A 24,303-nucleotide genomic window follows, 5' to 3' on the forward strand; every position below is an offset into this window, starting at 1 on the left:
ATACCTATGGGGAGTTTACTGTGGACAGGTAAAATCTTAGTACATTTAATTATGTGGAAATGCAGAACTTAATACCTACCTTGATATTGGTCTCTAAATCTGTGTCTAATAAGAGCTACATAATTTGAGTTGTTTTATAAGTGATGTTCTAATTTTGTGTTTGAGTTTGCAGATGGACATTTATCTTCAGATTACAGTGAACAATAATAGCATTGTAACTCTGAGTGCCTTTAATGAACAGCTGTAATAAAGTTCTTAACCTTTTCATAATGGCTGTGGGCCAAGTTTTGAGGCTAATAAAATGAAACTCCCTCATTCATGCGGGAGGCCATGCGTTGTGTTCCTGCATATAGAATTTTGAAATAACTCTAAGTCTCAGGTCTAGCAATCTGAAAATGTTGTTTTGGGAAGTTCAGTGTGCTTATCTGATTGTATTCCATGACTAGGGTTTCTAGGAAAATACAGTGAAACTGTTGGAACTGTAACTGTAACCCATTGGTTGGCTATCTAGGCTCACTTCTGTGTGTTGTCCCCTAAAGTCCCCAGAGAAAAGGTTGTGAGGGAGAAAACCTGTCAGAAGGATGGAGAATTGTTTCCTGAACTAGCTGCTAACCCAAGAAAAACAGAAAGACATGATCTCGTTGAGACAGCTTGGAGTATCAATTCTTGGCTCAAGTGCTGTATTTGGTAGGCATAATAAAAACACATTCCTGTCTTTTAATGAAGACCTGGCATTTGGTCTTGGTTGAGTTTTTCATCACTCCCAAGTGACTTGGTCATTGTGCATTTCAGAATAGTGTTACAGAAAAACTTTTACTCAGGAAGGGGTGGGGTATTCCTTGTCAGCTGTGCACAGGTTTGCTCCTGTTGGAAGATGAGCACACAGGTGTGATGGTCAAGGCACCAATCTCTAATTTCTTTGTTTAAACCTAAATGCATGTACATAGTTAAGGTTTTCCACATAATATAGTGAATACAGGTTGTGCATTCTGTTAAATGTTAGGTTCATTTAGTGTAACGTCATCTCTTTTCTTAATGTCACTTTTGATGTAGGGGTAGATCTGTGTATTACACTAGAGCATGTGATGTACTTGACAAACTATGTTTAACAGAGCAAAAGTTTTGTGGCCACTTCTCTCAAGTAGTTCCCAAAAAGTTACTGCTTCAGGTGTATTTAAGCTCTGAAGTGTCCCATGATCATTAGTTTGTTGTTGGAACCAAGGCAAGTCTTTGCTTCTTGCATCAACTACAAATACTTTCAGTTAAATTGTTTCAAATTTTTACTTGTAGATTGTGTGGGGAGTATTCTTCATCATTGTGGCATTGCTCTTCACTGTCTCTCTCTTCTTGTCAAAGTAAGTACATTTCAGCATTTTCCTTGACCATTTAAACTACCTAGTTTCTTCTCTAACATAAAAATTGGTGTGGTTTACCTCAGGAGTCAGTCCCCTTCTTTTCTATGTTATATTTCTGTCAATAGAGCTGCACTTCTCATTATAATAGTATATATTCAAATGGAGGAAAATGTGCTGAAACAAACTGAAGAAAAAACATGTTTCAGGCCGAAAACAGTTCTGATTCATCTGAGAAATTAAGCATATGTGTTCAGGAAGTTTAATTCAGATTGCAGAAGTATTCTGATGGCTTGAATGAATCTTAATGCATGTAGGTACTTCTGTGATTGGGTAATGTGTGCGTAAATTCTTGCAGTAAATGACATATTTGATCCATTTTGATGTGTATTGCATTGGAGTGGTTTTATGGTGTCGAAAGCAACATAGCTGACTGCAAATCTGGTGGATTTCAACATGGATTGACACTAACTAGTGGTCTCAAATGTTGGCATTTTTAATCTTTCAGACTGGGACAATAAGCTTTATTACCCAAACTAGGGAAAAGCAAAAATGCTGAGGAGATGCAGAAATCAATATATCTTTCACAGAACAAGTGCAGTGAGTGTGGTAAAGCAAAGCATGTGTCTGTATAGCTGTTAGAGAGCTGTCACTCTCTGGAATTAGTTCAGTTTGGGTTTTTTTTCTTTTGAGCTGTCCTTCTAAATTGAACTAAAGACAAAGCTCTGGGAGAACCACAGTACTTATCCAGCTTTTCTAATTACTGCAGTTTGGACAAAGCTCTGCATTCAGCTGGCTTCGACTCAGGATTTATAATTCTGGGAACTAATCTGACCAATCCATTAAATATGCTGTTACCAGTTCTTCAAAGAGTAAGTAAAGAAGTGGTGATATACATACATAAGGATGCTCTTCTGTTTTCTGTTAAACTCCTGAAGTAATTAATTAAAACAACATTGTTTAAATGTCTTCAGTAAAAGCAAGGCAACTTCCTTACTAATTTTTAGTTACTGATGTGAAAATCTTGGGTGAATGGAAGCTAGTTTGGGCAAGGAAGGTGGTGCTTGAAACTGATTTTGATGTGATGAGAGTAAAGTGGCAGCAGAGGACAGCACTTGTAGTCACTATTCACAGATTAAAAGCATTTGTCCCATGTGCTGCATACATTCTAGTTGGTGTACTGGATAGCTTAGCTCCTTCCAGTGAAGTAAATACAATTTTTCACTTTTTAATATATTGCACATTGAGAAATATACTACACTGGGCAGTTATTTGTTATAGTCAGGCATTGGTCTTGTAAGCAGACCCAATATAAAAACAAACATCAGTTAACTTCGGTAGAGTTGGAAGGCAACAAGTCCATGTACAAATTTGTCATAAGTAAACTGAGAAAAAGAAAAGCCTTAATATTAAGCTGGTGCTTTATTCCCCCCCCAGTCGAGTTCCCCTGTATTCTTGGTATAATGGGTCAGCACAATGCATTGCTTCCCCATGGCTTTTAAAGCTATTTAACATCTAAGCTTGTAGTTTACTGAGAAAATTAGTGTTCAGCAGCAGTATTATCACAAGCTTTTATTAATGTAAATATAAAAATCAAGTTTTGTATGCAAATAGAATCAGAAAAATAGTCACAAAGATGTAGTCCTAAAATAATTGTTGCCACTGTGGACTTGTCATTCTGTGGGCGTAATTTAAAATAATTAAGTATTTCTTGGTCTAAAAATGTATAACACTTCAAAATTAAGGCATGTCTTAAATTAATAAAAATGCTTAGTGCTTTCCCAAACTAATTGTCTGAGCTCTATTAGCAGCAAGCTGTTAGCTATGTTTGGAGCCAGCTATGTAAAACTTTTAAACAGGACTCTGACTACCTCAGATATAAGCTATAGAAGTAGAAGCTACTTAGTTTTAAGTGGGAGAAGAGCTTTTTTTTTTCCTTGTCTTTTTAACTGCTTATTTTCTTGTTTTAGGTTTTTCCACTTGATTATATTCTTATCACAACCATTGTTATGTACTTTATCTTCACTTCAATGGCAGGGATTCGAAATATGGGTATATGGTTCTTCTGGATAAGGGTAAATATAACTTAAGAGTTTAATTTCTAATGCTCAGATATTTAATGAATATGTGCTCTTGAATATATTTAATATTTTTGTATTGTTTCATAAATATAGGATGTTGCCAGTAGCATTGTCTATATGCCTAATGAGCGCTAAAAGCCTATTGTACAATTTGCACTGCTTTTGGAAGGTGTTTCATTTTGCCAAGTTATCAGACCAAAGCTGGTATTTTAATTTGAGCAATAGAGTCAGCTGACTCCTTCAAGTGTTTAATCAGTGTCACTTTGGCTTCTGACTTCTCCAAGTTAAAGCCATATGATTGATGTATTGGTCAACTTTATGGTCAAAATCTATAATGTGGCATGCAGTCAGAGGTTATTGAATTGCCATGTGTGTGAAAAGCATATTTAGCTTCATAAGAGAGAAAACAGTGCAGTGGTGATAGGGCTATCTAAATATTATGCAAATAATATATTGCTGTATTTGGACAAGCAGCTTTGTATCCAATAGCATGACATTCATGCCTCTGATACTTGGTTAAACATTTCCCTGGTAATGTGCCTGCTTCTCCTTTAAAATTGTCACCTTTTCATGTGGTGGCACTCCAAAATTGTGAACAGTGACCATCAGTCTTTGCAGTGAGTTGTGAGATTAGTTGTTGGTTTTGGTGCTGTCATTTCCCCCTTAGCTGCCAGCTGCTTTACCCTAACATGGTAGTCAGGTTGAGCCCCTGGGAATTAGAGTAGAGCGGTGTCTACCAGATAGCGAGGAGGGATTATGTTGTTCCCTGCAGTGTTAAATGGACAAGATCTCACCATATGGTGTGCCAGTTTCCTCAGAGCCTGGGAATGCTCCCTCATAACTCCATCCTATGTTTCTAGATCTGATTGGGGCTATAATGATAGCTGACACCCCACTTTGACAAAAGGACAGAGTGTTCTTTGATAAACCAATGCATAGTTTGTTATAGGTGACAGGCAGTTTAAATCTTGCTACTAAATGCTAGTGTATAAGTGCTTTGGGCCATTAATACAAATAACACTTAATTTGGTTAAATAGCTGTGCTTTGAAATTTAGGTAACTACACCTGAAAACCTGCTTTGAATCACTGGAATTAAGTTGCCAAAGGATAATTTTAGCAACCTCCTATTTCTGGCAGTAGAATTAAAACTTAATTGAATTAAAGAGGTTTTTAAATGCCTTCAGAAAAAAGGGATATTTCATTGTGTTAATATTTGTTTTTCTGATTTTAGCTTTATAAAATCAGACGAGGAAAAACTCGACCTCAAGCACTCTTATTTCTCTGTATGATACTTCTGTTGATAGTTCTTCATACAAGTTACATGATTTACAGTCTTGCCCCACAGTATGTAATGTATGGAAGCCAGAAATACATGGTACAGGTGAGATGTAATTTTTTTGTGTTTAAATTTTATTTTCTGCATCACAAATGTACTATTTTCAGAAACTTCTAAATTCAGGCACATTTTCAGTTTTTGAAGAGACTTCAGTAGCCAGTTTTTTTAAATACTAGTAAGTCTCTTGGTAATAAACAAGCCAGAAACTGATTGTACTATATGTTACACAACTTAATTCCTAGATCATCTCAAGACTGTGTGAAACTGAGTTTTGTTTTACTCCTGATTAGGCAGTTTTTAGCTTTCGCTAGATTTTGTACTGGTCTGCTTAGGTTGCTGAGTGACTGCAGTGAGGATTATTTTTAATGTGTAAGGCTGTGTACAGAACGAAATCAGTACTGTTCCATAGTTGATCGTTTTTATGTGCATATTTATGAGGAAGGACAAAGATAACATGGTACAGTAGAAAATAATCTGAGTGGAGATAAGTGTGTGCTGACTAATCACACTTCAGGCACTTTGGACTGTCCAACTTCATGAAACTCCATGCAGCTCTTGTGCTGTAAAATCTACAGAATTAAACAGTTAAAATTTAGTCTCTGCTTTTGTTATTGCACTTTTTTGTACTTCAAGGTTTTGTTTTTTCTAAGTCTTTCATCTTCTATACCTGAAGAATTAAATTATTGTATTTCATCTTAGTTTGAGTGGCAACCTGCATATTTATTGGGAAGTTCAAAGTTACATATCATAAGCATCTTGAGAGGTTTCATGGACAGCTGTTTATTAAGGCCTGGTATCTTACAAGGGTAGACATTGTTAGATCTGATCTTGCAAATGTAGACAACTAACCAGGTCGTGAACTGGTTGCTTATTCAGGCACAGTGAAGTCTAGATCCCTTGGTGTGCTGTTTGATGTTTAAGTTTCACAAAGACAAAACAGTTGAGCTGGAATGGTTGAAAGAAGGGATTTAAATGAGATTGAAGCAATGGGATGCTGCTTGGAGTTTTTGGAATATCTGTTCTTTAGGAGGATGTTCCTGTGGGAGGAGAATGCACCTGCTTTACAAAAAGAACCCAAACCAAACACCGGCTGACTTCCTTCAACTGCAATTATTTAGTACATTTTGTAACTTATTACTATCAATTCTTTCAGTTTAAACAGTGGATATGGAATACTTGGGGCAAAAGGATTGCAAGGAGAAATTGAAATTTGAGTAGTGTTAAATGCTCTAGAGAAGAGGAACTTAAATGTGTTGCATTGATGTGGTAGGATTGTCACTGCAGGGAAGTGTGGAAGTTTCAATAAATACAACTTTTCTGCTGTCTTTACATCTGAATTGTCTGGTAGTAGGCAATTGGTCATCCTGATACCAGTCCAAGCACAGTAATGGAATCACTGTAGGGGATTTGAATATTTGGTATTTAGGAAGTGTAATGCATTTTATTATATTTTATGCTAAATATAACTAACACAAAATAAACATGCTTAGGTGTCTATAAATTGGCTCAACTTGTCAGAATTAGGGTAGTAGCAGCATGAAACTAAGATGAGTCAGTTTAGGTGCATTTACATAGAACTCCTGGCATGATTGCTTACTGCTTATGTAGCCTAGAACATCACACAGCTGTATCTGAGTTAGTTATGAGCCCTGCAAAAGGCAGTTTGGTTTTTTTATGTTGTAGAATGATTGTATGCCTGTAGTTACAGTGCAGAACCAATGTGGGTGTAAGAGTGGGAAGAACAATTCCATGAAGTGTCCTACTGAACTAGACTTTAATCCTTGCTGTGACCTGAGAAGGGAATCCTTTTTAATAAAGCTTGTAGATAACATGGAAGATTTGAAGAGAGAAACAAATAATAAAGGCTGCAGCTAGCAGTTTGTTTTGCTTTATGAATAAAGTGTATGTAACTTGAGGGAGGCAGAAGGATTGATACTTAACAAACACTTGCATGTTAGCTGTTTATGACAAATAGTATCTGAAGATAAATACATAATTTCTAACAAGAAAGGGTCAAGAGAAATAGAGCACAGGAGTAGGAAGGCTCCTGTCATTCTTGCAGCTATTGAAATATAATCCTGGTCAGCACTGCAAGGATTAGCTGGAATGGTTGAGTAGAGCTGTAACTTACGTCTAAAGGATTAAAAAATGTTCTGGTCAAGATAGCTGTCCTGGGTATTCAGCTTGCTATGTCTTATTTCAAAGAGCTGTGTTTAAAGTGCATAATCTAACTTGAGTAGAAACTGGTTTTATTGTTAAAATAACATGAGGCATAAAGAGTATGCTGGTAAACTACATCTGGGCCTCTGGCATACCACGTAGGTACAAGATTTTCTGGCAACATCCTCTCAAAGTGTTTCAGAATGTACTAGAAACATTTTCTGTGTCTGACTACCTTGATAACTGGAGGTTTGATATTTTGAAGTGAGGAGAGATGGAGTCTGGAAATGAAGAGAAGCAAGATATTTTTCTGTGGATGTAGCAATGAAGAGGTTCTTAAGAGTTATGAATTGGTGATTATGGGTTTAGAAGTGTCCAGGAACATACCCAGGAGCAGGGCAAGTGAACTAGACATGGCAAGCTTCCTGGTGATAACCCTATGCACCAGTTTGCTTTGGCAGTCCAAGTTTTCATTGTGCTCTCACACTACAGTTGATTTCACCCCTTAAAGTAAAATCCAGTGGTAACCAACACCCTGTAAGAACCGAGCAATAAATGAGCATTATTTCAAGAAAGCTTAGTGGATGGGTGTTGGGGTGACCCAGCCCCACTGCAGGGCTGGGGCAGCGTGCCAATCAATCCCAGCCCCTCCCCTGGATCGAGTTCCCCGAAGAGTCAGACTCAGGGGGCGGCTCAGAAGCCTAAGCCGCACCCCCCCGGGCGGTGCCCGGGTCCAAGCCGCCTCCCCCGGTTGGGAAAATTCCCGGTTGCTCGCTTGTTTGCTGGTTCTTTGTTATAACTCCCGCCTCTCGATTTACCCCAGTGGTTCTTGTTGAATTGTATCCTCCCCCTGGCTTATAACTCATTGGTTGTTTTCCCCTTTCACCGGGGTTTTCAAATTCCCTATAAAACTGAGGATAAGGCTCTGAGATCTGATCCCATCAATCTGACCTCATCATCATCCCATCACATTAAACCTGTTAGAAGCCAGACCAGAACAGCCTCTCTGTTCTTTTGTCTCCGAGCTAACATGAGCCGATCCCATCGGCTCCTGCTGTGTTCCCTCTACAAAGATGCCAGCTAGCCAGCCCAGCCAGCAGCTCTTTTCCTGGTGCCGAAGTCGCTTCTGCGACGGGCAGAAGTAACGCAGCTTGGACTCTCTGTGACCTGGGGCATGCCAGAGTTGGTGCCTCGAGCACCAAATGCTGTGTTAGATGGGTGGGCTGATAAACAGGTGTATGACAGTCTGGTGGCTCACAGACTGTGTAAAAGGAGTACTTCCCCCTTTCCTCTGCAGTAATTCCAAATCTAGTAATGTGTTTGTACCGGTTTGGCCAAATTGAGAAATATATCCTCTGAGAGAAGGCACAACCACCCCTCCCCCACCAGGTTCGGGAAAAAAAATAAATTTTCCTCGAAGGAAAGTGAAGAAGATAAAACTATTTATTTAACAAACACATGGGAAAGGAAAATGAGGTTAAATGGTAAAATCTTTCGCTGTGGAGGAAAAACCTGGGAAAGCGTTAGTCCTCCCTTTGGTCTCCTCGGAGCTGGGGCTTGGGCCAGGGCCAGGCCCTCTGTGCCCGGTGGAAAGTCCTCCCCATGTGCTCTGAGGTTGAAAGCAGTCCAGCAGCAAAGGGAGAAAATCCAGAATTCTAGAGAAGGAAAAGCAAAGTCCAACTCTCAGTCTCTCTCCGGAGAACCAGAAACTGAAAACCACTTGCCAAAACTGACTGGAACCCAGCAAACCGGGTGCTTCCTCGCTCCCCTGCCGCAGCTGGGGAAAAAAAAACAAAAAAACCCTCTCCTATCTTTATGTGACCTTGAACAAGCTGCAAACTGCTTTGAGAAAGTTTTGCTCAGTTTTTTTCTTCCCCCTCTCAGGCTCAGTTTAGAGGCATAGAAAGGCACAAAAATTAATTTCTGGGCATAGGCAGCGATATGGGATACGCATCATAACGTCACCCCAAGACAGTGTTAAACTAAATTGTAGTCGCAATCTATGTTAATGCATGAGACAGGTTAGATTCCTGTTTGAATCTTGAACTGCTGCCTTTGGAGTCTGTTACTCTTGGCAAGAGCTTTTAATTTGGAAGTGCCAGTCACTTTTCCTTTTAACTGAAGAGTGGAGCTTTTGTGAGGCAATTAGCATTAACTAGACCTGGGCTACTTGCTTTATTAACTCTGAGCACTGGTGTGTTCAAAGCATGTGACCCCAATTCATCAAAAGTGTCTTCAGCTGTGGTGTCTGTAGGAAACTTTTGAAAATTTCTTTTGGATATAGTGCCCTTACCAACCGAATCCCTCTGTAGGGATTTCTTCAACTTTGATAGCTCTTCAGACACCAAGGATAGCTTGGTTTCACCTCTTGAGGCAATTTACAATATCTGTTAATCAGCAATGAGGCTTTTCATAACCTTTCACAAAGAAAGAGTTGTGCCCACATCCAGGCCACCTTCTCAGCTTTCTAGCAAAAGCATGACTTTGCCCATACTTGAAATATAATTGCTATTTCTGTTCAATAAGGTCAAGGGTTATTTTGCCTTTGCCTGAAAGAAAGACCACTGCTTGCTGGTATTTGTACCCAGTGGACCTTTAAGACTTGATTGACTCAGACAGGAATTAAATAGCCAGTATTTGCCATGAGCAACACCAATACTTTTCTCTGGTTGAGAACCAGAACAGCAGTGATCACTTTCTTTCTTCAGTCATCACACAGATAGTTTGGAGGAATGGAGCTAAATTGCAGGACCCAGAGTGACTCCATTGTAAGCAGCAGAAATCCAGAAGTACCGTCCCTTAGATGGCTAAGTGTGGAAACAGATATTTTCAAGTTCTTGATGCTGAACATAAGTAGAAACTAATTATGTAGGTGTTAGAGGCTTGCTATTTTCTGAAGTGTCCAAAATATGTCAGCTCTTGAAGCACACATACTGAGTTACTGTACGTGGTTTTGTCTCATGCTTGGCCTTGATGCATCCTGCTTTCAGCCTTGGAGTCGATGGGATAACAGAACACAAGAGTTTTACTCTGGCAATACATGTACTAAAAATATCCTAAATTACAGGATTGTTCATGGAGAACAGTGATATAAGATCTAGAAAAAAAAGCATAGATATAGTCAAAGAAGGCCCATAGGTCTAGCTATTGTTGTATGTAAAAATCCTTTTAATATGTTAAAGTGAATGAAGATAAGGAAGTCAAAACTTTGAAATGGCCATGGTGTGATTTTTTTTCATGCTTTTTGTGTGCACCGTGGAAGGTATGATACTATTCTTTTGAAAGAAGCACTTGCTTATGACTGAGTAGTGTAAGCTGGAATAGTGACAGCCAGCTGGAATACATACTGGAGATGGGCAACTGCTAAATGTACACTGAATAGTTGAAATTTCATGTCTTCTGTTCTCACCCTGTTCTTTGTCTACACATTTTCACTTTCTTTCCTGATTCCTGTGACTAAGTCATATTCCTTTCAGATCCATTTTTAAGGCAGTCTCCCCACTTCCATGGCCTTGCATGAAACAAAATTAACTTCATGTACAAGTTGCTGCTTTTTAGGATAGACACTGAGTTGTTTCTCTTGACTGTTCAAAGTGAAAGCTGAATTTGCTTAATGTTGATAAACTTTCTCAATTAAGAGCTTAGTTTTATGTGCCATCTTGTACTGATTGCTGGTATGTTTTAAGGAACTTCTTTTCAGTCTGAAGAAAAGGTGTTGACTCACTGATTTCTATAGAGGGCTTTCTCTTTAGGAAATCATGAGGGTGCAAGTACGTACAGTAGGTACGAGACCCTTTAAAGTGAATCAGGGTATAAAGAAATCAATGTAGTGCAAAGGATTTATATTGGACTCTGCTAAAATTATTCACTGATTGTTCAAAAATGTGGAACATAGAGTTGACGTTCTCTGAAAGGGTCAGTTTTCCAAAGATTTGGGACATTTAAGCAGGTACTTTTGGGTTTTCAGTAGTTCACTTAAGCATAATTTCTCTTCTTCCACTCTGGCTGTCCAAGTACATTGGATGCTACCATCTGGCTTTTAGACCAGAAGTTAACTGTATTCATTATCATTATCAGTTGTAACACTTCCATGGTGTCTTCCTCACCTAAGTTGATTTTCAAATTAATTTTATGCTGTTAAAAGGTTTAATTTCAGAGCTCAAGTATATTTTTCACAAGTCTTCAAAAAGAACAGAAGCTATTAATTTTTTTGTAAATGAAATTACACTTAGAAATGTTCATGTTCTACCACTCACATCTTACTCTGCGTGTACTGTTCAAAAATAATACTTTTGAATATTCTAAGAGTTGTTAAAGCTATTTTTATAAAATTAATTCATTGGAAAATGTATTTGGTTTCTGGACTACCGTTGTCTATGGAAGACCACTGCTAGTAGACTAGTGTACTAATTTTCTGTATTTATAATGCAGAGTAATAAGACAATTGATGGCCAGTCAAGGAATGTGACACTTGTGTCTAAAGACTGTGATGCAGATGCCCCTGAAGGTAAGATAAATTTGTTTCTTGTATTTCCAATGTGATAGGTGCATGCTCAGCTGTAATAAGCTGCTTAATCTCTCTTCATAGCTTTCATTTTAATATGAAGCTTTATCCAAAAACCATCTTGCTTAAAGCTTACTTAATTCATTTGAAGGAATTACTATTTTTACTAGAAACCATGGGTAACAAAGCATCCCAGTTAACTTTAAAATCTCCCATTTGCTTTAACGTGTATGTAGAAGATCTTAAAAATAATCCCCAGCTGGTGAATAGCTTAGCATTGAAAGTGGCACTTCACTGTGTATGTTTATCATACAAACATGCAGACATATTCTATTCAATTTCTCAATGTACTCAGGAAAACTAAGGTCTGAGCTTCTCAATGGAACTTCTCAGTGGAAATGTACAGATAAGAGAATTATGTAATTTTTACTAAGATGTAAACATGGGCTTTTCCATGAACAGCAATAACAGTGGAACTAGAAGTCTTAGACTGGTTTTCTCTAATTCTCTTATGATTCCCTATAATTTCTAGTATAACTCTCATCTGTGTAACTAAATGTCCCTTTTTTGACTTGTTATTGGGCAGAAGATGTATTACAGATATTTTACAGTTGAGTAGTGTCTAGCAAGCAAATGGATAACGCTGGAATGTTCCTTGACTTTTAATTTTTGCAGGCCTTAATGTTGATTTTTTTTTTTTCTTTTTTGAGAGAGAACCTGGTAACATTTCATTTAGTGCTTATTCCTCTGTGAAACTTGATTAAGGCTATGAATGAGTTTTAGCCTGGTTTCATTAAAAACACCAAGCTAATTGAAATCACGCTGGCTTTATTTTTTGCAGTGTTACTTTACACTTCCTTTCCCTCTGCATATAAACATTTTTTTCACAGTTTGAAGTGCAGAAGCCATTGCAATACTGATAGTGCTCTTTAAGGTCACAGTCATATTGATTGCTTCAGTCTCTTGTTTAAAAACACTGATCTCAGCAAAAGATTTATGGCCTTCAGAATGGTCCAGATTTTTTCAAACCCAAGGCTTCAATTGTTCTTGTTCTGGCTAACTTTCAGCTCCTCTGTATGAAGAGTAGTTATATTGTCTGTGCATTTATATACTTATGGAAATGCTTGACAACGTTAGTTAATTGATAGAAAAGATAAATAGTTGTCCTGTATTCTTCTCTTATTATCAGTATTCTGTAACTCCTCATTTTTTTGACTGCTTCTAGAAGTTATTAATAGCCACTCAGATTTTCTCCATTTTTGTTAGTGGAAAATATAAAACTTAACCTCCACTAGTACAAAAATAAATTAACTGGACCATTAGTTCTTTGTTCCTGGTCTGTCAAGCCAGGTCTCTTTTGCAGGGTGATTCCCTTGTATTTATGCTTATCTTCAAATTTAGTATGTATGTGTTAGTCTCATTCCTGGTGGTTCATAGCATTTCCCAAGAGTGATAGATTTTTTTTTTTCCTGTTTTCCCCCCATACTTCAAATCATTCATCCATTTTTTGATTGCCATTTTTAGACTTAATGCAGTTTCAAGTGTAGGTAGTTTGACAAATATATTGCTCAACTCATGTTTAAGCTGCCCTGGTTTTGTGATTAAAAATAGAAACTGGTGAAATTTAAAAGAGCAAATGCATTGTCTTTCAAAATAAGATCACTTTGTCCAAGTTGTACAGCTCTTTGTTTCTTGTAAGCAGCTTCTTGATTTGGCCAGTATCTGCTGAAAGCAGAATATACTCACTGGCATTGATAAGCTTGTTAGTCTTGACCTTTGTGAGAGAAATTAAAATAGTCTGATTTCCTGAGACTTTGCTTAATTATAGAATCTGGGACTGGATTTAAATAAACTTACTCAATTCCACCCATACTTGAATTTTTTTGAATACTTTTAATTCTTTACATGATTTTCTTTCCTAGTTTACTTTGATCAATGGAAACAACGTGCTGATGCTTAAAGCTAGCCTTCTGATGTACTGAACACGAGTTGGTCTGTGTAAATGATGGCTTTGGTTTGTCATCATCAACACATTGCAGTGGCTATCTCTGGGTGATGGTCTTTCTTAATACAAAAGAGGTGGAAAAGGTGTTGATTGATACACTGTCCTGTGCTAACCTAGTATAAGTAGAAGATGGATGGGATATTTCTTAAATGCGAATATCAATATGATCAAAACACTTAAGTGGAGTTGTATTAACTGTAGATGTACATTCAGGCCATTCAAGTGTTTTTATAAGTGAAAGAAAAGTTTATTTTGTAATACTCAACTTTAAAACGTTGGATTTGTGAAAACAGTTTATTCATTGTTTCATCCAGTCAGCTTTAGAGATTGGAAATGTAATCCTTGCATTGGAATACCTGCCATTTTTAATACCTGATAACAAAAGTAATGAAAATAAGTAGATGCTACTCTGTTCTGTGATCAACCACAGCATCTTGACAAGTCAAACTTATTTCAAAGGTAGGAACTAAACTTCTAAATACAAGTTCTCTTGTTTTTAAGGAAATTAGACATGGGCAAAAATAGATGCAATTAACTTAAGATAAAGGTTGGTCAAGCACTTGCAGTTGGAATTGCCTTCTTTGGTTCTAGGGTTTTATGTAAACCAGTGAACTGGAACTAAATGCAATCATTGATTTGTCTCATCATTTTATTTTGTTCCATTTAAACTGAATAATTCTAACAGGTGTTTTTCCTTAAGCAGAAAACAAGCAATGACCTTTTAATGGCTGTGCTGATAGATAAGCTTATAGCAATCTGGTGTGTTATTGAATACCCAGATGTTGTAGATATGATCTCTACTTACTGTTACTAAGTAAATTATTTTTTTCTTTCTGAGATGGTAGAAGAGACCTGATCTTGTTGTAACAGCTAATACTTCAGGCTTTAATGGGTAGTGTTTCCTGTAGATTTGTTTCAAACTAATGTTTGTCCAAAGGATAATTTCACTTCCTGGAGAAACACAAGTCAGTTAAAATTCAATCTTATAAAAAACATATTCTTGAGTATTTATAGTTAGATATATGATTTGTGGGGTTTTAGCATTATGTTATCTGCTTTCATTCAGCAAAGCTTCTCTATTTACTCCTGATATGCAGGAAGTAAATCTGTTTTATACTCAATGACAAAGGCCATAATAGTGTAACTACATGAAACAGAAGACAAAAAAAGAGCAGGGTACATTTTATATGTCAGAGCAGCTTTGTTTAGTTAAACATCTTGCACAAAAGATTTGTGTTCTGGTTAACTTAAAAAGTTTAAGTAGTCTTTCAGGGGCAGCAAGTTTAATATATTTGTTGTAGGCAAAACAAGCTTTAGTTTTCAGTGTTCAATACAGTTGGGCAAAAATATAATTTGATGACTGTTTTCCAGGGCTAATGATAGCTGAAATGTCGGGTCCAGAATTCAGTTGAGAATAAGGTAAAACAAAGGATTTCAATTATGTGATTAAGACTCTTGCAGCAGGACTAATGTTTTGCAAACTTGGTACAGGTCTAGCTAAACAGGTTAGTGGGATTTAATGTAAATGAGCAATGACTCAACTGCAAACCTGAACTAGGAGGACTGATAAACACTATCTGCCTCATTGTAGACAAAAAAAACCTCCTACTTTTTAAGCATCACATACTTCAAATGCATAATTTGCTCTTGAATCCCCCTTGATTCTCTTCCTTCATTGAGGAAGTCAGCCTTGCCCAAGGCCTGTCATGCTGGATACAGTCTATCTGCTGGGCCTTTTTTGTAGACCTGTGCTGACTTGGAGCTACATGTGAAGTAGGAAAGAAAATAATTATCTCTGTTTTGAAGGCTTTAACTGAGAAGGTCTTACTTTCCTAACTTGATCTGTACCACCTTCTAAGATACTCTTGTTACTTAGAAGTCAAAAAGTTCAGAACCTCAGGCTTTATTTTTGCCTGAATAAAGACTAGATATAGATGTTACTCAAGCTGGAAAGGAGCCCCAAACACAAATGCCAAAACAGGAGCATATTCTATTCCTCTTCTAGAGAAATGCAGGAGGCATGCAAAGGAAAACCACAAACAACTTGCTCAGAGCCCTCAATATTAGTAATTTGTATGAAGATTTGTATGACCATAGGTTATCACTTCCAAATTGTTGTTTTAAATTAATTAATTTGAAAAGTTGCAAAATGCTTCACATTAAACAAGGACTTTAGTGAGGACTTTCCAGTTTCCCGTTGCTTTAGTGAATGACCTTCCTAGTACTTTACTATCAATCTATGCTTACACCTAACACTTTTGAAGTCCTCTATAACCATAAGAACTCCATATAGATAAGCACAACGGTGCATGTCTGACCACAGGAAGCCCTGTTTGGCACCTGTTAACAATATGAGTAGCTAAGGGTGCTGTAAATATCTTTTTGCAGTACATAGTTCACTGACATGCAGTTGTAGATTCATCAATTCCCACAATTTTTTTTCTTAAAGGAGGCGGTTTTGATAAGAATGAAAATAATAGGCTATGCTGTCTGTTGCTTCCTTGTAGAATTTTGCATCCATGTTAATCCCTAGAGTATTGCCTTTGATGTGTATCACTGGCTGTATCTTTACAATAAGAATTGTTTGCCTCTAGTTACTTATAAGTAAGGTTTTCAAGGGAGAGTCAGAAAATGCCTTTTGGAGAAGTTTAAGTTCAAGCTGCCAATTCAAACGTGTGAAATAACAATTATGGTTTGTGTTTAAACCCATGTGGCTAGTGTTTGTAATTAACCTGAATTGTACACAGTGTTTCAAAAGATTTCTAGTTTCAACAAAAGCATTGAGACTGCTTTTTCCATCAGTAGGCTGATCCAATGCTTTATTGTTTCCCTGTAGAAACTGGGCATTATCTCTTTGGAATTAAAGTGGTTTCAGACCTAGCTTTTGGCTAATGCTGTACCTTTTCACTTTATACATGGACTTGTAGCATTAGTATTTTCCTCACTTGAAGGTTACTTAATAAACATTAAAATCAAGTCATCCTTTAAACTTATGAAAAATGAGATTAACAGGTTTAGCTCTTCAAATCTCATTAAATGTTTTTCACCTAGTCTGTTAATACATGCAAATCTTGGCACCCTCACAGATTCTCTGTAACCAAAGTGATATAGAAACCTTATAGGTGGGTGAAATTTTGCATTATAATTCCGTAACTGTGCTAGGATGAACTCCAAATCTAAAACGGCCAAAGGAGGACTGAGGGGCTCTTGGAACATATAGCGGGAAGTAGTGAAAACTCTTGCTATGTTTAGCTAAAGTTTGTTTGTGCTTGGTTGGTTATAAGATCCAGAACACTCTTTCTACAACAAAATCCTGCTTTCATGCATAAATGCAAATCCTGTTCATACATGTCACTTCATTTAAATTTGACTGTTGGGAAAAAAAAGTGACACCCAGATCACTCAATAGGACGTTATTTTCATTATTTAGCATTTAGAAACTTTGATTAGTGACTTTTTCCTTCTTTCAGCACAGAATCTTGGAGGATCTTACTGGAAGCCTCCTTGTGTTGTGAAGCCCTGCTAGCACTGATGGGACTTGAAAATTCTCGTCATTTAGTAGAAATATTCATAATGTGTAATTATCATAATGAAGTTTTGTTACTGCTGCAGTTGTTCATGTACTGTAAAATAAACTGCAAGTAGATATTGGTTATCCAGACTTGTAACTTCTATTACAAAATCACATGACTGTTACAAAACCAGACTGATTCACATTGATTACGTCATTTTTCTGGCTGTCTAGTTTTATATCAGGTTGTGTTTGATTTGCAGATAGACCATGAGAAATATCACACACAACTTACCTGTAGCTTGAAGCACTGAAAAAAATAACTTGTCCCAAATAGCTTTTCCAGGCTCCTCATTAGTTCCTGGTTTCCAAGTTCCTGGCTCCCCCTTAGCCTGCTAAATCTTTTCCTTTGTCAGGTTTTGCTTCCAAACCTACTGAGCAGCTTCTGTTAAATAAGGTTGCTTTTTGGACTAGACTTTATCTGGCTAGACTTTTGGTCTCTACAGGTCTAATTTAGGTGCCATCTCATTACCACTTCCAGCTAAGTAAAAAAAGCCCGCACCAAAGCCAGACAACTGGGATGAAACAGCAGGCAGCTTTTTTTGCTTGTATGTTAGACCTAGATTTTAAAAGATTTTAGATAGCTGCAAACTGTTGTTTAACATCTGAGTGATGTGATACTCATGCTTCTGTAGTGCACTGTAGTACTTCAAAGTGCTGTCAGCTTGAAGTGTTGGAAGCTTAGTGATTCACATCTCTTTAAGTGGGGAGTTATTGTAGCTACATACAACCAGCTGGGAAGTATTTTCAGATCCCTGCTAGATGTGAGTGGTATGTGTTCCAATATGCTTTTCTGTCTGATGAGGGATCAAAGGTGGGATTTTATTGTTAAGTTAACCTTGAAGCAAGTGGTGCTGAAGCTGTTTAATACTTGCATTTTTGTGAAAGCTGAATAAGTGATGAATGAAATTTAAGCAATTTCTGGGAAAAGTTAGCTGAGCGAAAGATAACTGGCATGGGATGCCACAACCCAAAAGTTGTAAAAGCTTTGTATAGGAGATTAATTTTAGCTTGTGAAACCAGAGAAGTAGCAGCAGTGGAAGAGCTGGATTGTGGAGTGTGAAGACGGGCTCAACAGCTGAATGAGGCTACTATTAATTCTGTGTGTGTGTGTGTGTGTGTATATATATATATATGTCACAGCAGAGAAGAATACGGAATAAGTGAGGATGTGCTCAAATAGAATATGGAAAAAAACACTTGTAGAAAGTGCTGAGTAAGGGGCAATTAAGCATGTAGTCATTTTTTCCTGTTTAGCCAACAAGAAAAGAAAGAAATACTGTCTTTGTGGCTGGGACAGCTGTTGCTGCCATTCCATGAATCTGTTTCCAGAGGAAGCTGGAAGTGATATGTGAAATACAATCTTTAACATATACTTCTGTGGACTTTGGAAGTACTTGAGTGAGCTTAACTATGAAATATTGATGAAGATGTTAGGTTGTGAGATGATGGGTACAAAACAGGGAAATTTTTAATATACCTGCTAAGATCCTCCTGTAGAGACTCCTGAAGCTTGCTTTGTCTCAACAGTTTGATCTGTGACCAAAGCCATACCTACAAACTTCAAGCAGCAACTGCTTTTTTTGCAACACAGCTTTTGAATTATTGGCAACAAGGCTGTATGAAATAAATATTCTTGGATACCTGAAGATATGCCTTCAATACTTTTAGGGTCTGAAATTTTGCAGTGCTTATATGTTCAAGCACAGTAAGGATGCAGGTTTTCCTTTGGAAGTAGTTTTGAGTGTGTTTTAAGTAAAACTAAGTTCTGCTTGAATTTGGGGACATAGATTTCATCTGTCTTTGCGTAACATTCTCACTTTGGGTTTTCCATCCAAAAATACCATTGTTACTTAGATTTGTATTGTCTCAAGATCTACCTTGATGTAATGATTTTGAGCACACACAGGACCTAAGAGGTAGTCTGGTCCAACCCCCCGGTAGGGGGCAAGGAGAGCAGGTTGCTCACATCCATCCAGCTGTGAATGTCTCCAGGGACAGCTGCTTCAATATTTACCTGTGCTAATTGTTTCTCCTACTATTTAATTGGAGTATTTCTTGTTACAGCTCTGTCATGTGTTGTCCTGTTACTATGCAGATCTAGGAGGACATCTGTTTAATACTTTGTATGTCCCCACTAGATAGCAAAGGTAGCAGTAAGACACACCTGCAAATACATTTACTTCAAGCTGAAAGGACACATCTTCGTTGTCTGCTGTGTGCTCTAAGCTGTTGCAGTGGTCATCCTCTAGATTTGCTTCAATAAGTCAGTGCTGCTTTTGTACCGGGCAGCCCAGAATGGCACCATGCAGATGCTGTTTTTCACAGTGGAAGAAGTGATCAGTTCTGTGGACTTTTGCTGCCTTCCAGATAGTGAAGCCTGATATTCAGTAACATTTCTGAGTTAGAGATGAACACTGGTAACTATATGTTCTGTTTGTTGGGAGATGAGGTTGCTTTCTGCAAAGTTGCATTATATCTGGTCAACCCTCAGGCTGCACTATTGCATGGTGTCACTTCATTCCAGGTACAGGCCTTCTGTCTCTGTCCAACTTTGAGAGCTGTTTCAAGGGGCTTGAAAAAAAGAGTCATTTCCTAAATCTGACCATGTAGTGTGTTGGACCTCTGCTCTTTATTTCTCCCCAGTTTGATCTGTGGATTTACAGAGAGTATAATCTGTTTCATTGTCTAGGTGATTAATGAAGAGGTAAAACAAGTATACAGTATTGACTTTAATTTAATGCCAATGTTTATAAATTACATTGTTCACAACAATTTGTAACTCTTCCCTAAGAAACTGTTTCCTTCTACATGCTTTTTGTGAAAGCTCATTGTGTTTTGAGATGTATAAAAGATGGACTTCGCCAGTAAGTTGTTACATTTTGAATTTTCAGTGCACAAAATCACATTTTAGGCTTTAATACTTGGTTTTGAACAGAACCATGATTGTAATTAATCTTAAACTAGCTAATTCTCTTCCAGGAAGAAGCCTAAATTTGAAAATAGTACATTGAGTGTAACTGTTTCTAATTTACCATAATGAAAAAAAACTTCATCAGTGGACTCAAAACAAAAAATAGTTGACTCTTCTGGTAGTAATGACTACTAGTACTTGTTATTCTTTTTTTTTTCAAGTTGTTTTGTCTTGAATCCTGGCTATTTGACTTTATTCCTTGGTCAGCACTACAAATGTACATGGAATATGTTGTAATTTTTAAATGGTGGAAGGTATCTATTGAAGATGATCTTGGTAGCTTTCCCTGTGTACTTTTGTTCCTCATGATCAAGATATGTCTGTAATATTCACATTGATCATTCTGGATAACAAGTAGCTATCTTAATTCAGGCTATTCATTATAACTTATTCTAAATTGAATCATATGGAGGAATAAGGTGATGAAAAATGTCACGGTCAGCCTATTAAGTAACATTAGTTCAGAAACAATAGCTAAAATTTAGTTACCTCCTCTTGTGACATTGCATAGAAACATTTTTGCAAGGTCAAACTGTTCCAAAATATTTATCATCATCTATTTAATCCAATTATTATAAAGAGCCATCTGAAAGTCTTTTAGTTGTTTTTTAATTCAAGTAACCAGCTGGAGAGCTACAGATGGTATTGACAATATTATCTGCAATTATGAAGCATCTTCACTTTACTGGCATTTCTTACTTATATGGCTGCTAAAAGTGAGCTATATAACTATATAAGTAGTGTGTCACTCACAACTTTAGAAGGCAGGAAGTCTGTACTTCAACTGCACCTGGAGAATATTTCCAAACCTGGGATCTGAACTGAGGGACAAACAGGCAGTTTCTGGGTTGCTTACTTTCTCTAGTTTACATGTTTACACACCAATTCCTGCTCTGAAATGGGCTCCAGGTAGGATTTGAAGCATAGTATAAAAAACGAAAGAAACCAACCAGGAAATATTTTACCTTAACATGAACTCAGTGCATGCTCTTCCTTGCATTTGAGAGATTCATGAACTGGTTTGCATGTCCTGCGACTCAACATTGTAATTGACTTTTGATTTTTTACAAAGCTTATGTAATCCTGGTAGAGACACAGTTTTTCATAGTCCTGAAACATGCTTTTTAATCCAGAATCTGCTTTGTATGGCTGTGGTTTATGTAAAATGGGAAGCAAGTTCCCTTTTGGACAGATTCTAGTTAATAATTGACACATCTGCATGAGAAATTGTTCCCAGTAGTAATGGAGCTACCTGTGTAACTTGTCGCTTAGTGTTACCTGTCAGAATCACTCTACTCGACAATGAGTGTCTCTTTTGTATACCTTCTGGGTACAAGAGAGTAAATTAGATTTAATAGACTGTAATTGTTCTGCAGAGCTAAGTACTCTCAATAACTGCTAAAATATTATCCTATATATGGTATTTAGCTGACTTTTTTGTTGTTGTTCTGTGCTAATCAGTACTATTTCCTTTCAATTTAGATCAGTGTATTGTCACTCGGACGTATCTCTTTCTTCATAAATTTTGGTTCTTCAGTGCAGCCTATTACTTTGGGAACTGGGCATTCATTGCAGTAAGTACTTTGATTTTGGAGACCACTGAATCAAGTTGCATAATTTAGAGTAGTTGTCATTGCATCATTTGCATCACTGCACTACAATTTGTTTTACATATATTGCCCGTATATGCCCCTGAACTGAATAAGAGTAACACTTTCTACTTTAAATTTGCAGGTCTTTTTAATTGGATTAGTTGTTTCATGCTGCAAAGGCAAGAAATCAGTCATTGAAGGTGAAGTAGATGATGACGATTCAGATATGAGCGATGATGAACTGTCTGTTTATTACCACTGATAGCCTTTTGCCTTTAAGATGAAAAAATGTAAAGTTATGTTGAGTCCTGCCCACCTGGAACTTGTATCCAAATAAGCATCTTTGCACCTGTAAAAATAGAAGAAATAAGTGTACTCACTTAAAGGGATAAAAAAACCTGAATATCACTTTGAGTATCACTGTTAAATGAGAACAAATGTTGAAGCTGAGTTTGAATAATATATAGAAAATACTGTTTTATGATTAAACATGTATGTAACCTTCTGATGTATAATTTGATGAACTGTTGTAACTATTTCATAATTCACAATGCTTTTCTGTTAACTTAGGTTTTCTTAAATACTTTCATGCCTAACTTGTAGGACTTTTTTATTCATGGATACCTACTAAAATCCTACAAAACAGTGCAAATATTGCAGGAAAGATTTGGATGACGTTTACACTCTCAGAAGGGCTTGACTTAACTTTTGCATTAGTTTTGCTGGGGTTTTCCTATAACACTATAGCTAACAAGAGACTGTCTATTAAAGTATGCCAAAACCCCCACATTTATTTAAATGGTGAGTTTCCAGTCTTGAAAAGTCATTTTCATCCTGTGGTCTCCACTGAGTTACATGGGAATCCTCAGGTAACTATGAGGTGGCTTTTGCTCTCTCAAAGGAAATCATTAATCAGAATTACAATATTCAGCACTGTTGCAGTGTTTTAGTACAGTTCAGTTCTGAAACTGCCAGGTGCCTGATTTAGTCATAACCAATGGAATAATTAAGAGGTGATTAATTTTGACCTTATTTTTCTCTTTAATGCCAATTGTCTAGTTTGAAGTTTTCTTTCAATATTTAATGTGAATGTTGTCAATTTGTTTACAAACCAATATGTTTATATAAACACAGTTCAGAAATATTTTTATTTGTGTTGTCTTTAAATTAATCCTATTTTAGCTATATAGTTACTGAGCTGTATTTCTAAGGATGAAAAAAATCTTCATATATCCTTTGACAGACTCTGAAAGAGAAAATGTTTACAAGGACAGGTTCCAATGGTTTAAGGTTCCAATGCCACCTGAGGGACATTATAGTCTATGCAAGCACATGGAAATGTAATTAGGTAGTCTTTTTTATAGGACTAATTATTAAATAGCTATTAGAATGTAGGGTAGTTATTAATACTATGTCCTGCTTTCATGTTTGCAAACACTAAAAACCAAGAACAATCTGCCTCTTTCTGCAGTATGTCAGAACAGCAGGCTCTCAGGAACTTCTGAATTATGATTTAGTTTCAGCATTGGAGGTGGTCTTAGGTGCGTTTTGTAGTTAGTGCAAGAACACAGGGAACTGGTATTTGGACTACAGGAAAAAAAAGCATGATGTCTTTTAACAAGCCTTCTGTGCCAACTGCACCAATAATACAAGTGTTTGTGTGGCAACATGGAAGAATCACACACAGAATAAGCTGAGTTGGAGAGGACCCTCAAGGATCTTAGAGTCCATCTCCTGGTGTTGCAGCTTGATCATAAGGTGAAAATATGCAGTCAGGACTGCTCAACTAATATCAGTCAATCTGTTTGCTACCAATATGACATTTGAAAGGATAGAAATGTATTCAAACACTGAGAGTATGTACTGAAACTTGACTAGACAGTCTGAGCTCTCTGACTAGCATTAGCTGAATATTATTTAAATGTGACAGTTGGGGAAACTTGCAAGGAATTAGTTATAAGAAGTTCACATAATTCAAACAGAAGGTGAAATGTGATGTTGACTGTCTGGAAGCTGCATCCAGAGCATAGCAAGAACTTGGAGTATACTTTTTTGCAGATGCCCTGGTGGAAAACTTACATGAGCTAATTTAAATAAAGTTGACTGCTCAGATGCCCTCCTTTCTTTGTGGATTTTATTCATTTTTCATATTCAGTTTTAACCAATGGTAAATGTCACTTCCTTCTTACAGGTTTGTTTGTAACACAGTTTTGCAGAGTTATATCCATTCTGCCTTAACTTTGCTCTGGGAAGATCCACTGCTTATCTGGGGAAGATTGTCAGGAATTGTTGGTTTTGTGCCATGTAGCTGCTTCATGCTATGTGCAGGCTTAGGTGATCGCTGGCCAAGATGCCTGGCCAGTGCCTGGGCATATGTTGCTATAGGTCTCTCCTGTTTCTAGCATCTCCTTAATTTCCAAGAATTCCTTCCCAAACCAGTCCTGTTTCCTGTCTAAATAGTCTAAATGCAGAAATACAACAATCTACCTTTGAAATGGTGACTTTGTCTTTTTAATTGGAGGACTCAGCAAATACCCTTTTTTTTTAATACAGGTATTAATTAGATTTATAAGCAGCCCATTGTTAATTGCAGCTATCAAGAAGCAGGCTTCTGTAGGAGAGTTCAAAAGTTATTTCAGACATCTGCTGTCACCCTCTGTCATAGAAGCTGTAAATAACTGCCAGCATTCATAATTTGAATTATTCGTCACCTGCCATGTCCTCACT

The 24,303-nt window shown here is 37.1% G+C and overlaps 1 protein-coding gene across 1 annotated transcript in view; it reads left to right on the forward strand.

Annotated features, from left to right (window-relative positions):
- The window catches only part of LMBRD1 (LMBR1 domain containing 1), a 72,881-nt gene extending 50,161 nt beyond the window's left edge, over nucleotides 1-22,720 (forward strand). The window contains exons 10-16 of the mRNA XM_069011350.1: nucleotides 1,291-1,355; nucleotides 2,122-2,224; nucleotides 3,323-3,427; nucleotides 4,666-4,815; nucleotides 11,362-11,437; nucleotides 21,467-21,558; nucleotides 21,719-22,720. Of these exons, the coding sequence (XP_068867451.1) occupies nucleotides 1,291-1,355; nucleotides 2,122-2,224; nucleotides 3,323-3,427; nucleotides 4,666-4,815; nucleotides 11,362-11,437; nucleotides 21,467-21,558; nucleotides 21,719-21,838 (711 nt within the window). The 3' untranslated portion in view covers nucleotides 21,839-22,720. The remainder of the gene's footprint in view (nucleotides 1-1,290; nucleotides 1,356-2,121; nucleotides 2,225-3,322; nucleotides 3,428-4,665; nucleotides 4,816-11,361; nucleotides 11,438-21,466; nucleotides 21,559-21,718) is intronic.
- Nucleotides 22,721-24,303: the final 1,583 nt, after the last annotated feature.

The sequence above is a fragment of the Aphelocoma coerulescens genome, chromosome 3 (genome assembly GCF_041296385.1).
Source record: "Aphelocoma coerulescens isolate FSJ_1873_10779 chromosome 3, UR_Acoe_1.0, whole genome shotgun sequence".
NCBI lineage: Eukaryota > Metazoa > Chordata > Aves > Passeriformes > Corvidae > Aphelocoma > Aphelocoma coerulescens.